At 40.5% G+C, this 16,973-nt stretch overlaps 1 protein-coding gene across 7 annotated transcripts in view; it reads left to right on the top strand.

Annotated features, from left to right (window-relative positions):
- The window catches only part of Pms1 (PMS1 homolog 1, mismatch repair system component), a 110,833-nt gene extending 95,858 nt beyond the window's left edge, over positions 1–14,975 (top strand). For all 7 annotated transcript variants that reach the window (XM_039084041.1, XM_039084044.2, XM_039084043.2 and 4 more), the window contains 4 exon segments: positions 5,539–6,018; positions 7,045–7,175; positions 11,680–11,840; positions 14,678–14,975. In XM_039084041.1, the coding sequence (XP_038939969.1) occupies positions 5,539–6,018; positions 7,045–7,175; positions 11,680–11,840; positions 14,678–14,842 (937 nt within the window). In that variant the 3' untranslated portion in view covers positions 14,843–14,975.
- The last annotated feature ends 1,998 nt before the right edge of the window (positions 14,976–16,973 follow it).

Consider the following 16,973-nt stretch of genomic DNA (forward strand, 5'->3'; position numbering starts at 1 on the left):
TAAGCTTCATCTACATTTTTCTTTAGCAGTGTTGTGGAATCCATTTAGGGCAGACCTCAGAAACTACGCCTGGGACCTGTGATAGTCATTCTTTGCTGGCTGTCAATAAAGGTGTGCTGTGGTCTGTCACTGTTGCGAGGAGTAGTTGAGATCATGGCTATTAGAGCTCAGGGCAATGTCCCACACTCAGAGTGACTTCTCTGTTAGCGTAATGGGGATTGTTAAGCCGTTTGTGTTATAAATGGCAGTTTTCATTTGTTCTACGTCAGTTCAGTTGACTTGGATGTCAGAGACAGAAATGTGCCAAGAAAGTACTGATCTCTTAGAATCAGACACACAGATGCTTTTTTAAAAAAACAAAATGTTTCATTTCAAGGCCAGGGCTCCTTGGACTGTGATCCACTGGATTGAATCCATGGTTGTCAAATCTTCTCCAGCTTTCATTTTGAAATTTCCTCTTCTCCTCAATTCTGCAAAGAATAGATGTGTTACAAGAGTGATCTGGTATGCATCTCAGTGGCAGAGCACCTGCATGCCTTCCATAAGTCTCTGGCCTCCATCCTCACTGTCACAAAGGTACTGCCTGACTGCCCCTCCTCAGGCTGTCATCCATGGTAGTACAAAGGCAGAGCGCCTGCCTCCCTCTCTAAGGCCCGCCCTCCTCTCTAAGGCCCGCCCTCTCTTCCATCTCCGTAGGAAGAGTCAGCCCCTTCTACAATGCTTCAGTTCATTTTGGCATTTCCTTTCTCCTTTCCATTCCCTTCCTCCATTTAGGAAATAACTTGTTAAGGATAGCCTGTACTCTGGCTGGTCACTTCAGTTAAAAATAACATTAATTGTCTACTCATAAATAGTATAGTCTGCAGTTTGTCCTGTAGCAATCACAGAATTTTATGAGTTTTTTTAATTGAAAAACACTTTATACAATATATTCTGATGATTGTTTCCCCTTTCCCTGCTCCTCCCTACCTACCTACCCAGCCAACCTCACCCAGCCACTTCCTTTCTCCCTTTCTCTCAGTTTCTTGTGCTCTCTTGCTCTCTTGTTCTCTCTAGCTCTTGCTGTGCTCTCACTCTTTAAAATACAAAGAATCAAGAAACACATACATTACAAAGACACAAAACCAAAACCTAAAATATACACTCAGAAAAGACTAATAAGATCAAAAAATGCCCTTGAGATCCTTTTGCAGTGATCATCTACTGCTGGGCATGGGGCCTACCTGAAATGTAGTTAATATACCCAGTGAGGCACCATTGGAGAAAACTAATTTTTTTTCCTTTGCAAGCAGATGTGAGTGGGAGATAGCTACTTAGTTAAGAATAAGCAACTGTGTCCATGGCACCTTCTCAGTTCTTGGACCCCATCTGTCTTGAACCTTATAGGCCCTGTGCATGCTGCCACAGTCTGTGACTTCATGTATGCATCAGTCGTGCTGTGTCTGGAAGACGACGCTGTTTCCTTAGAATCATCCATTACCTCTGGCTCTGACTGTCTTTAGGTCTCATCTGCATAGACATCCCATTTAGGACTGAGTCCTACAAAGTCTCACTCCCCGCACATTGTGAGTTGTGGGCCTCTTAGTTGCACTCCGCGACCTTCATAATAGAATTAGTGCCTTTCATAAGGACAATACAGAGAGTTGTGAAAACACTTACCAGTTGTCTGATATACAGGAAAATTACTTCCTTCTATGAGACCAGAAAGTTTTTAGGGAATTATCACATGAGAAGGAACATGATATTGCCAAGGAAGACAGTACGACTTGGGCAGAACGTGAGAGTGTGATGAAGAAAGGTGGGAAAGGGGTGGTGGCGAGGTTGAGGATAGTTGTGCAAGCCCCAGGATTAGCCAGAATCTCAGTCCTGGCTGAGAAAGTAGGACAGATGTGGGGTAGGGAATACTTAGGTCCTTTCTGATTCTTATGACCTCTTGTTTTTCTCTCATTTACTCTAGAGGGCCAGAATCCAGGTGTGCGCCATGCACCTCCCTACCACTTGGGAGAGGAAGGAGCCCTTATCAGTTGGTGTTAATTTGAGCTTTCATTTGCAATACATAAATATATTCCTACTTAAAATAACTAAATAATGTAATTCAGATGTTGCTGAAAATGTTAAGTAAACTTTATAATTAAATGTAGCCTTTTGTCTCAGAAACATCCTTTGATTGACTGCTTAGTCAAACGGGGCGAATATTTTCCATTTAAGTTGCTAAGCCCCTTAATGGCATTAAATACAAAGGTAACATCTGTTATTACTTAACATTTACCTAGTATTATTTTGGACATAACTTTTTTATGTTTCCAAAAGAACTCATTAAATTGACTTCTTGAATAAATCAAAAGATTAGTACCATATGTGAAAATTTGCACATTATAATTAATTATAAAAATGACCTTTATCTTGAACTCATTTTCCATCCCATAGGAAAAGTCTGGAGTTCTGAGGTCTCAGTGCTAAAAATATACTTATTTCTAGTGCCTGTGAAAGTAAACTATTAAAGACCATGTGCTTTGTATAACTAACCCATATGTTCGTGTTTTAGGAATAAGTGGAAGAAAATAATTTTCAAGAATATGAATATGAAAGGCGAATGATGACTAATGTTTATCTAGTTTACAGTGACGCAGACCTTAATCACAATCTTCTCCAACTAATGTGTAGCGTTTCTGTATTCAGAAGCATGTTCTGAGCATGGACTGTATACCATGTCCTGCTCTGTTGGTTCACAGTCTAACTGTACAGTATACAAATCAAATAACGTTCTGTAGAATCTAAGCCAGCTTCCTACCAGACCTGAAATAATCTTAGTTCCCTAGGCCCAAATTTAAAACCTAATTAAAAAAAAACAGCTTTATTTAATTACTAAACTTTTTAAAAATGTATTTATTTTTATTTTTTAATCCTTTTTTTTACAGTCTAGACTTCCTCCTTCTCCCAGTCTGCACCCCCCCAACTCCCTCCCATACCTCCCCCCACCTCCAAGAGGACGTCCCACCCTACCACTCCCACCCCACCAGGCCTCCCCATTTCCTGGGGCCTCAAATCTCTCAAGGGTTAAGTGCGTGTTTTCTGACTGAGGCCAGACCAGGCAGTCCTCTGCTGTATTCGTGTCAGGGGCCTCATCTCAGATGATGTATGCTGCCTGGTTGGTGGCTCAGTGTCTGAGAGATCTCAGGAATCCAGGTCAGTTGCCAGTATTTAAACTTCAAATAAATAAAACTATATGATACTTCTAACTTCTAACAATATTTCCAAGACACACCATTTTAAGTAATAATGTTTAATTTTATAAGAATAATAAGGTTTATTAATTCAACCTCTACTTGGTAGATACTGAGGCTAGTGTGAATACTATTGTCTTAGTTTTCAGACTTTAAAGGCTTTTATGAATAAACTTGGGTTCCAGTTTAACATGGACAGAAAATAAGTTAGTTTTCACTCACCTGTTGGCATGTATTGAGAATTTGCTCCTCGTATTTCCGGTCCTGTTGAATGATCCATGTTTACATACAAAGAGTCAGAATTCCTGTTTACCTCAAAGTAAAATCTGCATGTGGCACTGAGGGGAAAGGCATCAGTGTCTCCAGCTATGCGTCTCACTTTATTTCTGCATTTAGGCTGTGAGATTTTGCTTGATATCGCTGGACTTTGCTTCAGATTTAGCTTCAAATCTCTTGATATTGAAAGCTCTATTACTGGGTGCACACACATGTGAGTGTTAAGCTTTCTAATGAGCCCTGCATCTCTGACAATTTAGCATTTTGATCTGCTTCATTTAATGTTGTCAGTCTCTTGTTTTCTTACACTTTCTGTTTGGGTAGTGTATATACATTTCTCCGCTCTTGTATACCTCTGCGTTATAAAAGTACAATTCTTAGAAGCCCATGACACTGGGTATCCTGTCCTTTAGCTTGCAGATTTGGTCTATGTCATAAAGTCATTGACATTATTAGGATTAGAGATGCCCTTCTTGTGTCTGCCCTGTCTTCTTGTGGAACACTTGCAGAGGTACTCAAGGTTTAAGTGAATACATTTTAACATCTAATTTATATTAGTGTTTGCATTGCTGAATACATCAGGCACCCCGTTATTGCACTTAGGTAAAGTTAATACCATAGAGTCTCACATAAAACCTACAGGCCCACAGGTATAATTACTTTTGTGCTTATATCATTCTTTAAGAGTGCAGCCAGGTTAGCAGAAAACGTGTTTTATCTGAAGGCATTTGTTTAATTTTCCCTTTAAAGGATATTTATGGTTGGTAGATGTGGACTGCGGCTCTCTTGCCACCTAACGCCGCACACTCAGCAGGGATCACATTGTCCTTCTTCTTGGTCTCTTCTCCCTGATTCATCTCAGTTCACAGTTTGCTTCTGGTGTATTTGGCAGGTGCACTTGCATTGATCCTGCCTGGACTTGCCGCTTGGGTCTTAAGGTATTACAATTGTACAGGTTGGCTCATCATTAAATGCTCGACACGTCGGGAAGCTTGTGCATACGCCCCTGCGTGCTTCAGTGTGCACAGGTCCATTTTCTGTCACTGTGCTCACAGTGGTCATTGCTGTAGCTCTGCCCTCAGGTTCGCTGGCCTTTTGTTGTTTCTGTCTCTGGTCTATAACTAAGTCTGTGCAATGGCTGTTCCCTTTCAGATCCTGTCATTTAGTTCTAGATGGCCCACTTCTCTGTATATATATAAATCCACTTCTTACTGGAGCCTCCCCTTTAGTCTTCCTATTTCTCTTTCTGTTGCTCATCTAGAGCCCTAAAACATGCACACAAAACTTTTTATTAACTATAAATCTGACTCCTGGCTCTTTTCCTGACCTCTTCCCCTTGGCCATGACTCTCACTCTCTGTTTTGTTGTAGAGTGGTGAGTTTCAGTCGTGCAGTGGACATCGTGGGTGATGTTTGTTCCTTTCTGGAAAGTGATCGTTTTTATTTAAGATGCCTTTGAGCTTGTGGGAGTTCATCTTGCATTGAATCATAGGAGATTTACTCAGTTCTAGGGTGTAGGGGTTTCCTCCTAACATGGTACTCTTCAAGTTTTAAATTAAAGCCCATGATGCTTGCTTACCAAGCTCCACATGTAACTCAGACACCAGGGTCTGTTTCTTCTCCACCAGAAGCAATGGAAGCTCTGTTCGATTCATTAGCATTTTAATGTTTTCCTGAGGGCTTTCACACATGGGATTTTTCTCTTGATTTCAAGTTGTTCTGGAAGCAAGGATCTGTGTTCTGGTGATACAGGCTACTAAGTGCCATTTCCTAGCTAAAGCTCCCACTTGCTAATGCTGGGTCAGACCTTCATGGATGCAAATACAGGTCCTTTCCCATTTGCTTTTGACTGCTTTACAGGGACCAAATTCTGTGCTCTGTTTGGAGTTTATCATAAGCACACAAGAGGGTTTCTAATACATATTTCATTGTCATTACTGAATGACCGCTTGTTACTGTTAAAATTTACTTTAGATGATTATTATGTTGTTATGTTTTTCACTATGAACTCATTAATTCTGTTTTATCTCTGTTCTTAGATATGAGGAAAAGGCTAAAAAAGACTTGGAACGATACAATAACCAAATGAAGAAAGCCATTGAACAGGAAGCACAAGTGTCATTAAAAGATGGCAGGAAAAAGCTAAGAGCCACTGGTGCGTGGGGCTGCACACAGAGACACAAGGTGAAAGACTTGTCTAACCAGCCAAAACTGGACGAGCTCTTCCAGTCCCAGAATGAAAAGAAGAGTGAAAATATTAAAATAACAAAGATCCCCTTTTCTATGGAAAACTTAAAAGTGAACTTTAACAAACAAAAGGAAGTTGACTTAGAGGAGAAGGATGAGATTTGCCTGATCCACAGTCTCAAGTTTCCTGATGCATGGCTGGTCACATCCAGAGCAGATGTCATGTTGCTGAACCCATACAGAGTGGAGGAAGCCCTGCTATTTAAAAGACTTCTTGAGAATCATAAATTCCTTGCAGAACCGCTAGAAAAGCCAATCGTATTAACAGAGAGGTACGGCGAAGAGACATTTTTAACTCGGGATGTTTAATGTTAAAAGTTGAAGGTTTTCTGGTAGGCATAGTGGTACTTATTTGAAGGAATATTTTTAAGGAAGTTTTTCGAAAGTAATGATGCTATGAGTTGCTTACAAATAATGTTAGAAGTTCTGAGTGTTCATTCCTCCACTCAGTAAGGCCCAAGCTCCTTTCTCCTCTACCTTCATGACTTCTCTGTGGTAATCAAAAGCTAGAGTGCTGGGCTTTTTCTTGGTATTACCCTGCTCTGACACCGTCAAGCATACACTAGAGTAGATTTACATAGCGAATGCCTTCAGCAGTCTTTGCCAACATTCTTTGCTCCATCCTGTTTCTGCCCATACATGTTTCCTTTCAGTCACTAAGGTGTGTGAGCGTAATTCTTACGCTTAATCCTTTCCTATACTCACAGAAATGATTAGATTCTAAGCTAATCACAAACTCAGAAAAGTCACCTTAGGTGCCCTTACAGAAGCAGTAAGTAAGCCACGCATCCAGGGTTCTAACACAGACTGCTTACCTGTGGAATCTCCCCTGTCATCCTTACCACAAGCTTTCAGATTGGTTCCAGAGTTGATAAGATGAGCAAGACATACAGCCAATGTGTTTTCTGTAATATCACAGTCAGTGGAGTACTCAGCAAAATCAAAATCAAAATCAAAAAGATTTTAATGTATCTATAAGAAGATACAGCATCATTCTACAACGTGTTGTGTACCTAAGTTGATTCTCTACTGTGCTAGACACTCACGTTCCCTTTGCATAGATGGGGATTGGTCCTCATCAGTAGGCAGGTCCTCCTCTGTAATGACTGTTCTGAGGCACCTTCAGTTCAATGCTATGTCTACAGAGGGCCTCTTAGACAATGCCAGCAGGATACAGAGTGCTTCTCAGAGGGCTCGGCACTTCATGTAATTGGAACACTTTCAAAACACCCATAAACTTCCTTGTTTCAATCTGAATGTTTAGTAACTTAAAGAACCATAATTTCTTTCTTTTTCAGTCTTTTTAATGGGTCTGATTATTTAGAAGTTTTACATAAAATGTCGACAGTTGAGGAAAGATGCCGTGGATCAGTTTACCTGTGTGACCCTCGTCTCACAGCAAATGGCTTCAAGATCAGATTGACACCAGGTAACAATAATGTGGCTTTTCTGAAACGGAAAAAAATAAACCTTCCCAACAGCTGCTTCCGGCTCTCAGAGCCCTCAGGTGTATTTCCATTTCACTAAAAGTCACTGTCTGCGTTGTCACTGCAGAGGAGGGCTTCCTTCAGAGAGGTGCTCAGGTGATCACTACACTTTCTGTTATCTTTTGACATGGCAACCCAACTGTCTTCTTGTGTAACTTAGCTGTCCAGACTCTTGGATGGTAAAGCAGATATGTGAAAGTGACCATCTCTTTTGCCGTTTAACAGTTTCGCCTCTGTGCCAGCATGACTGTTTCTTCCCCTTTGTGTTCTGTCCAGTTCCATGGCCACCATGTGGAAAGACTGCAGTGCCTCAACTGTCATACCCAAAATGTAGGAAAGCGTTTTTAGAAGAATGCTTTCCCAGAGGCCCAGGAGACAGTAAGTGGGAGCTGGAGAGATGGCTTAGCGCTTAAAAGCACCGGCTGCTCTTCCAGAGGTCCCGCAGAGCAACTCGTAAATATTTCCAGCTCTGATTCAACAACCTGTTCTGTCCTCCTTCATGTGGTGGACAGGCATGCATACAGATAAAACTCTATACAACAACAACAACAATAGTAAAAATCAATCAATCAATCAATAAATTTTAGAAAATAAATAACAATAGTGTACAAAAGTACAGAGCTGGATATTTGGGGAAAAAGATTCTGTTTTCCAAACTTCAAATTTTGCTTGATTTTTTTCTCAGATTCACAATGTAAAGATACCTCCCATAAATGCCTTACTTCCATGGTTACAGCCGTTACACTTTATGGAGATTGCATGTCCAGATCACAGATTTCTCAGTTTGTCCATTAACAACAACTAATAAATTTTGAATAACCATTATATGCAGAGTACCCTTCAAAGAATTAACATATCAACCCTCTAACAGCCTACAGAGTAGCTCGCATCGCAGTCCACAGTTTACAGATGAGAAAAGTAAAGTAGGAAGAAGTTAAGTTTGCTCCAGAGGGCAATCAGTGTTAGGTCCAAGATTGGAACCCACGCAGCCTGCCTCAGGAGTCTAGGGGATTTGTTGTATGGCCCTCCATAAAGTTGGTATATTAACTTCACGGAGTAAGTGTGAAGTAACGTAAATCCAGGGCACAGCTGGGTGCTTGCCTGTTACCATGCCTTGAGAGGCCAATGTGGGAAAAGTGTCACATGTCTAGCCTAGCCTGGAATATATAGTGAATTTAAAGCAATCTTGGGCTATGCAGTGAGACCTGTCCCCATATACAAAACAAACAACCAGTAAACCTAGGACTCTGCCCATCCAGCCCCCCCCCCCCTTTTTCAGACCTGAACTGATTCCAGTTCACTTCTTCTAGTCTTCATATAGATGTTTTCCTTGAGGTCTCTGGTATCTTTTAATTAGAAATTTTGCATAAGGAGACTAGGGGCAGGGGTATACATGTGTGCATTCGTGTGACTTCATTCTTCACCTGCCTCTGTACCTGGAGTTGATGAAAGGTGCCTTTCTTCACATCCGTATAGATGTTAAAAGGATGGACTACAGCCTGCTGAATCCTGAGTGCCTTCCTCACATGGTTTCCGGTCCTACCTGAGGTCCCCGTGTGCTCTAACTCATATCCCCTCCCTTAGTGAACTCTGTAGCTCATCTTCTAGTGCTTGATGATGTGTCCGCTCATCTTTCCTCAGTTGTTCCCTAGGAAGAACGTTACTTTCCTACTGTTTGGTCTGAAAGCTGGACCAAACCCGAGGTTATACTAGATGGTAGACCATTCCATTCCCGAGATCTGCAGTCTTCAGTTTGTATTAGCTTACCAACAGCTATTAGTCAAAGACTGGACTCTTCCCTTCTAAGCAACATGATATTACTACAGTATTAAAGGTGCTGTTACACAAATAGGATAAGCACATTCTGTCCCTTAATGTCAAAGGAGATACTTCGGAATGTATACTCTTGGGGATTTCCTACCAACTGAATTACCCCAAAATAGCTTAATACATAACACCAATTTCAAGCATTTTCTTAGTTAAATTGTTTAGAGGAAGTCTACTGATTTATTTGAGTTAATTTTATACCCAGCCACTTTGCTGAAGTTGTTTATCAGCTTTAGTAGTTCTCTGGTGGAACTTTTGGGATCACTTAAATATACTATCATATCATCTGCAAACAGTGATATTTTGACTTCTTCTTTTCCGATCTGTATCCCCTTGACCTCCTTTTGTTGTCTGATTGCTCTGGCTAGAACTTCAAGAACTATATTGAATAAGTAGGGAGAGAGTGGGCAGCCTTGTCTAGTCCCTGATTTTAGTGGGATTGCTTCAAGTTTCTCTCCATTTAGTTTAATGTTAGCAACTGGTTTGCTGTATATGGCTTTTACTATGTTTAGGTATGGGCCTTGAATTCCTATTCTTTCCAGGACTTTTATCATGAAGGGGTGTTGAATTTTGTCAAATGCTTTCTCAGCATCTAATGAAATGATCATGTGGTTCTGTTCTTTCAGTTTGTTTATATAATGGATCACGTTGATGGTTTTCTGTATATTAAACCATCCCTGCATGCCTGGGATGAAGCCTACTTGGTCATGGTGGATGATTGTTTTGATGTGCTCTTGGATTCGGTTTGCCAGAATTTTGTTGAGTATTTTTGCGTCGATATTCATAAGGGAAATTGGTCTGAAGTTCTCTTTCTTTGCTGTGTCTTTGTGTGGTTTAGGTATAAGAGTAATTGTGGCTTCGTAGAAGGTATTCGGTAGTGATCCATCTGTTTCAATTTTGTGGAATAGTTTGGATAATATTGGTATGAGGTCTTCTATGAAGGTTTGGTAGAATTCTGCACTAAACCCGTCTGGACCTGGGCTCTTTTTGGTTGGGAGACCTTTAATGACTGCTTCTATTTCCTTAGGAGTTATGGGGTTGTTTAACTGGTTTATCTGTTCCTGATTTAACTTCGGTACCTGGTATCTGTCTAGGAAATTGTCCATTTCCTGAAGATTTTCAAGTTTTGTTGAATATAGGTTTTTATAGTAAGATCTGATGATTTTTTGAATTTCCTCTGAATCTGTTGTTATATCTCCCTTTTCATTTCTGATTTTGTTAATTTGGACACACTCTCTGTGTCCTCTCGTTAGTCTGGCTAAGGGTTTATCTATCTTGTTGATTTTCTCAAAGAACCAACTTTTGGTTCTGTTGATTCTTTCTATGGTCCTTTTTGTTTCTACTTGGTTGATTTCAGCTCTGAGTTTGATTATTTCCTGCCTTCTACTCCTCCTGGGTGTATGTGCTTCTTTTTGTTCTAGAGCTTTTAGGTGTGCTGTCAAGCTGCTGACATATGCTCTTTCCTGTTTCTGCAGGCACTCAGCGCTATGAGTTTTCCTCTTAGCACAGCTTTCATTGTGTCCCATAAGTTTGGGTATGTTGTACCTTCATTTTCATTAAATTCTAAAAAGTTTTTAATTTCTTTCTTTATTTCTTCCTTGACCAGGTTATCATTGAGTAGAGTATTGTTCAATTTCCAAGTATATGGGGGCGTTCTTCCCTTATTGTTATTGAAGACCAGTTTTAGGCCGTGGTGGTCCGATAGCACGCATGGGATTATTTCTATCTTTCTGTACCTGTTGAGGCCCGTTTTTTGACCAAGTATATGGTCAATTTTGGAGAAAGTACCATGAGGAGCTGAGAAGAAGGTATATCCTTTTGCTTTAGGATAGAATGTTCTATAAATATCTGTTAAGTCCATTTGGCTCATGACTTCTCTTAGTCTGTCTACATCTCTGTTCAATTTCTGTTTCCATGATCTGTCCATTGATGAGAGTGGGGTGTTGAAATCTCCCACTATTATTGTGTGAGGTGCAATGTGTGTTTTGAGCTTTAGTAAGGTTTCTTTTACATATGTAGGTGCCCTTGTATTTGGGGCATAGATATTTAGGATTGAGAGTTCATCTTGGTGGATTTTTCCTTTGATGAATATGAAGTGTTCTTCCTTATCTTTTTTGATGTGTTGAATAAATGCTAGCATTATTTATTTCCTGAAAGTTTATAGTAACATATAGTAACAAGGTAAGAGTGTCTATTTTTATTCAAATAATTGAGGTCTTTAAGTTAAATATTAGACCAGTGGGCTAGAATTTGAAATACAGCAGTTGATAAAATGCTTAAACCCTTTTGATTTTAATAAATATCATGGGACTTCATTTTCTCTCCAAAGTAAATATTCTGAGCAAATGTGAGGAACAGAGCGGTAGGAAGCGAGATTAAATTAAATTGTAGGAAGCACATGTATTGTCATGAGCACCTATGACTTAATGTGCGGTCTTCTGGAAAGTGATTATTTATACTCTCATGGAGGAACAGAACTTTATCCTGATGTATTAAATTCTGATGAGTGTTTGTTAAGTGTTCTAACAGTGGTGCCTGTTTCCAGCAGACGTGTTCTGGAATACAATTTTAACTGACCTAACTGTGTCTCTGCATCTGCTTGTTTTTGTTTCTTCTCAGGAGTTTCCAGTGCTGAGAACTACTTGGAAATAGAAGGCATGGCTAAGTGCCTCCCGTTCTATGGAGTAATGGATCTAAAGGAAATTCTTAATGCTATAGTAAACAAAAACGCAAAGGAGATTTATGAATGTAGACCTCGAAAAGTGATAAATTATCTGGAGGTATGCCTCACTGGATCACAGGAGCTGCCTACAAACAGAAAACTTTGTTTTTATTTTGTTCACTTTTCCGGCAGGGTCCTACTACCTAGCCCTGGCTGACTGGAACTCATTCTGTGGACCAGGCTGGCCTTGAACTCACAAGAGACCTGCCTCTCTCTACCTTCTGTCTTTAATCCTATGCCAGGATTAAAGGTGTTTTGCCCACCTACCCCAGTAGTAAATGGTTAAAAGAATAGTTTCTAAAATGTTCGTTTTCAAGAAGAAAATGCTATTTTAAAAAACTCAATAACATGTTTCACAGTGTAGACTAATAAACACTATCAGAGATCTGTCATACAATTCTTAGACCCATATCGAGATGGTTACTTATGAAACATTCTTTTTTTTTATTAATTCTGTAAGTAAGTTCAGAGTGGCTTCCAAGGTGTTCAACTTTTATGCCATATTATTTATCTAAAACATTTTGAGGTGACTCTGATCCCCGAACAAGCACTTCAAAAGGAAGAGATCCAAATTATTCAGTACAGGGAGCTAAGTTGTTGAATAAATGAAGTTTCACTTTGCAAAACTTTGTAGCATCTACCAAAATGAGAATTATAAAATTAGATTTAGAAAGGTGCACTCAGAACAAGCCAGGTTTGATGGCATATCTGTGTACATGTCCAGCACTCGGAAGACTGAGGCAGGAGGATTTACTGCCAGTCAGGACTGCATACTCGTCTCAAAAATAAAATCTAACTGGAAGGGGCTGAGGAAGTTTCTGAGCCCACCAAGTGTAGCCCAAGTCTAGAGAAACAGCCTCTACTACTTCTGTAGCTGAAGTTCTGAGTGTCTCATTAAGGTTCACTGCTGTCATTCTCAAAACAGACCTGGACTTTGTTTTCTTCTGTATTAAAGTGGGCTTTTTGTTCATGGCATTTAGATACCAAGCATGCTGTGTGTCACCTGACTCTGGAGAATGGATTCAGTGGTGCTTAGAGCCCCTAGGAAGCTTTGTCTTGTGGAAATTTCCAGCCTGTTGCCAGGGCAATTCAGCAGTTATAGTTTCAAGGAACCCCAGAGAAGTCTTTCTTAAGAGCAAAAAACATGTGGTTAAGAAATAAGGTTTTAGACATAATGGAGGAAAAAAGGAGTTGAGAATGAACTGAAATGGTTTTACTGATGTGTACCAGGCTAGAACATCTAGGCATGGTTGTTATGGAGAAGTTAAAAACAATCAGCCAGAGACAAAAGTAGGGCACTCTGTGAATTAAAGGTCAGGCTGGTCTACCAAGTGAGTTCTAGGATAGCCTGGGCTACACAGAGAAGTCCTGTTCAGAAAAGCCAAAAGAGAGGGGTTGGGGCAAATAAAATAATCCAGTGTGACAGAATTTTTTAAAAGGAGAAACATAATGTTCAAGAGTAAAAAATAATTTTTCTTTGTTTTTTTGTGGTAGTTTTCATTATTACTATTTTTTTTTTTTTTTTGAGATGAGACCTCACTATGTAGCCCATACTGGCCTCAAATTCACACCAATCTTTCTGTACACTATCAAGACTTACTAAAAGAAACATTTTTAGGTAAATGAGAAGATGTATCTGATGTATGTATGTGGTTAAGAGAAGAGAAGTTGTCTGCTTTAAGTGGAGGGGTAGGGAGGCTTTGGGCATTTGAGTACCATAACAGATATAAAGCCAAGTATACCGGTCCAGTCAAAGAAAGGACAATCTCCAGGTGTCGCTGAGGCTCTCAAGACCTGACATTTCTATTGGTAATGTCAGGACAGTTGTTTGATTCTAGTATTGTCCAGCATAGAATTTGCCCACAGCTAAGGGTTAACAAGGGTCAGAGAGAGAAACCTGAACACTTTGTACTCCAGAAACTGTTGCTAAGTCAGCCCTAGCACTGGATTCTGGATAGCTCATCCGTGTTCAACCTCAGTGAGGGAAACATGTTCCAGTGAGTCTGAGAGGAAGGAGAGGTTAAAGGTCAGAGTGAAAGAAAACCGGATTCTGTTGGAATAAAGAGGTGGAATGGCTGAAAAGGTGATATACCTGTGGCTAAGAGAGTAATGCTATAATGTAACATCTCTGAGCTTGCAAGATTTTTCTGTGTGCTAAAAGAAGTTGGTCTGTTTATAATTCTTATTCCCCAAACCTCTCTTCCTGCATCTGAAAACAACATTTATATTCCATGCCTGAGTACATTCCCTTTGATTCTGCAGGTCTCATAGTCAATCTACCAAATACCTCAAAGGCAGACCGTCCATAGCACCTCTTCTCAGCCCTCGCCAGCACCACAGTGACTGTCAGCCTCAAAGCCTGTTTCCCATCACAGCCACACTGCTTTATGACATGAAACACTTAGCAGGCTTTGTTTGTTTGTTTGTTTGTTTGTTTGTTTGTTTTAATCTCTGCTTCCCTGTGTGTTCAAATAACTTTTAGTCTGTCCCTGCCCTAGAGGATGACCTGATTCCTGTTTAACTTCCTTATCTCGTCTCCTTCCCTGTAGTGCTACAGTCCCTGAAATGCTTTATGTTGCTCATGACTGTGACATAACTGAAAAGCCTAAATGTCATCTCTTGGAGCAAGCCTTCCCACTCACACAATCCCTGCTCTTGCCCAGTTAATTGTGTGCCTTAGGTATTCACAATGTTTTGTCTAATCTGCTTTTTTATTTTCTGCATTGAAATATAAATTCCACGGGATCTTCTGTTGCCAATGAATTTGTCTCCAGCATTGTTGGTGCTTACTAAATATTTGTTGAGTAAAATGAAAATCAGTTTTTATTTTACTGGAATCGTGTGTTTCTTCTTCAGGGCCTATAAGGATGAAATGTGTGGCTTTTCTTTTCATAGGGAGAAGCCGTCCGCCTATCCAGACAGCTACCCATGTACTTACCGCAAGAGGATGTCCAGGATCTTATCTATAAAATGAAGCACCAGTTCGGAAAAGAAATTAAAGGGTGTGTTCATGGTCGCCCATTTCTTCATCATTTGATCCATCTTCCAGGAACTTCATGATTAAGTTTATGACCATTAGTTACTATGGAAATTGATGTGGCTCTCAAACTTGTACTAAAATGATTATTTGTATACTGGAAAAGATTTTTTAAAGTTGTAAAATATGTATAAATAAACGACGTGGACTATAAAATTTTGTTTTCACATCTATCCTTCAAACTAATTGTAGGTTGTAGGCTCCACAGTAGAAGGCAGGTGTGTTCTTGGGTGCTTGATTTATTAAGTTAGCCATTTAGAAAGATTCTACCCCACAAAACAGACTTAGCTGGCATACCAAAGAGGGATTTTTCAGTCCCACTTTAAAGTAGGATGGGGCAGTAGGGAATAAGAATATTACAAAATACAGTATGATTTTTTTTTTAGCTTCAGTGTCAGAGAATATGCAAGAGAAGATAATCATTTTTAACAGAAAAATTAGATTACAATATTTTCTCTCACACATATCCCTTCACGAACCAGGTCATGTTCTAATGCTTCACCAAAAGCTGGAGCACAACGTGTTTAGTACATGCCTTTGTTGTCTAAAGTAAGACATGTGGGAGTGGGTATGGTGTCTCCATGTACTGCCTGTTGTTCTCATGAGTCATCTATAAACTCTTAATCTTTATATTTACATAAAATTATCATGCCTACAGTTGTTCCTGTTGCTCAGACTGTTTCCTTACCAAAGTTATTTTTCCTATGACCCAAATATTGCTACCACACACACACACACAAAGACCTCTTTGTGTGTGTGTGTGTGTGTGTGTGTGTGTGTGTGTGTGTGTGTGTGTGTGTGTGTGTGTGTTTGGTGTATATGTGTTGCACATGCCTGTTTGCCTACATCCAGAGGCAGGTAGAGGAGGGCACTGTTCTGAGATACTGCTCTCTCCATTGATCTCTTCTGACAGGGTCTCTTACTGAACACTGGCCTCACTGTCTTTCTGCCAGGCTGTCTAGCCATGGCTGGGTTTACAGGCGCACACTGACAACCCAGCTTTTCTCTCCATGCTGTGTGTGTGTTGGGACAGGGAAGCTGAGGATCAAAACTCAATTCCTTGCATAGGAAGAGACCTTACCTTAGAGCCATCTTCCAGGCCAGTTAATCCTCTTTAATTGGACAAATTGAGGGGTAACAGGTCACCAAGAAACAGAAGAAATCACATCAGACATCACACCACTGCTGAACAACAACAGAAAATGTGGATTCGTTTTCTCAGTAAATCAGATTGGCCCTACCTACCACAGTGGTCTCTTGAGTAGAGAAACTAATTTTTGTCTTTCTCATCTGAGCATCCGTTAAGGCTTGCAGATCCTATCAACACTAATCACAAGAGTGTTCTTAACAGCTGACTTACCGTGAAAAGTGGGTCTAAAGGGGCCTTGGGGTCCATAAAGTACAAGTATTTGATAGTAAGGATGATATAAGACATTCCTTGACATCACTTTCACAAATGCTTCTAGAACAAATTAACTCGGTCCACATCTCTGCTGACTGGAGCAGCAGGGTATGGGAGCTGCCTGCTTTTCTCATAGAGTGGGTTGTGGTGAGGTCAGCCAAGTTTTGTTATGGGCTCTTGGCTCTATTGGCTATAGCCTACCTTCCGAGAGCTAACCTCCCCCCCCCCCACACACACACACACCATACCCAATCCCAGCAACACCTACGCGCCCTGCGCAACATGGCTGGAGCGGGCAGCAACGGAGAGACCCTGGCTTCCCGGATGGAGGAACGGCTGAGGTTTGGAAGATGGAGCAGGGTGTTATGCATGGTTAGAGGAAGGTCCTAAATTCCTCCCTCCTCTAGGGATTCACTGCCCTAAGCTTGAGAAAGGGGAGACTTTTAAATGTCATTTTCCCAAAGCATTGTTGGTATCCAAATGTGTTTATAAGGGTTGTCATAGCGTTGACACCCACACGGAAGCCTGGAGATGAGGCCTACGGGTCCCTTTTGTACAAACACTTAGCCAGAGCAGAAGCCAGGAGTGCTGTAGGCAGGTCTATGGCATTTTAGGAGATTTACGTAGTTAAAAATGTCGGGTCCGACTTAGATAAACAAATCCGTGTTTTCCTTGATTATTTAAAGACCTCCAACCCCACTTGTTTTCTCGGTGTAGCTTGGCTGTCCTGGAACTTTCTCTGCTTTCTCTGT

Source organism: Rattus norvegicus, chromosome 9 (assembly GCF_036323735.1).
Source record: "Rattus norvegicus strain BN/NHsdMcwi chromosome 9, GRCr8, whole genome shotgun sequence".
NCBI classification, from domain to species: Eukaryota; Metazoa; Chordata; class Mammalia; order Rodentia; family Muridae; genus Rattus; species Rattus norvegicus.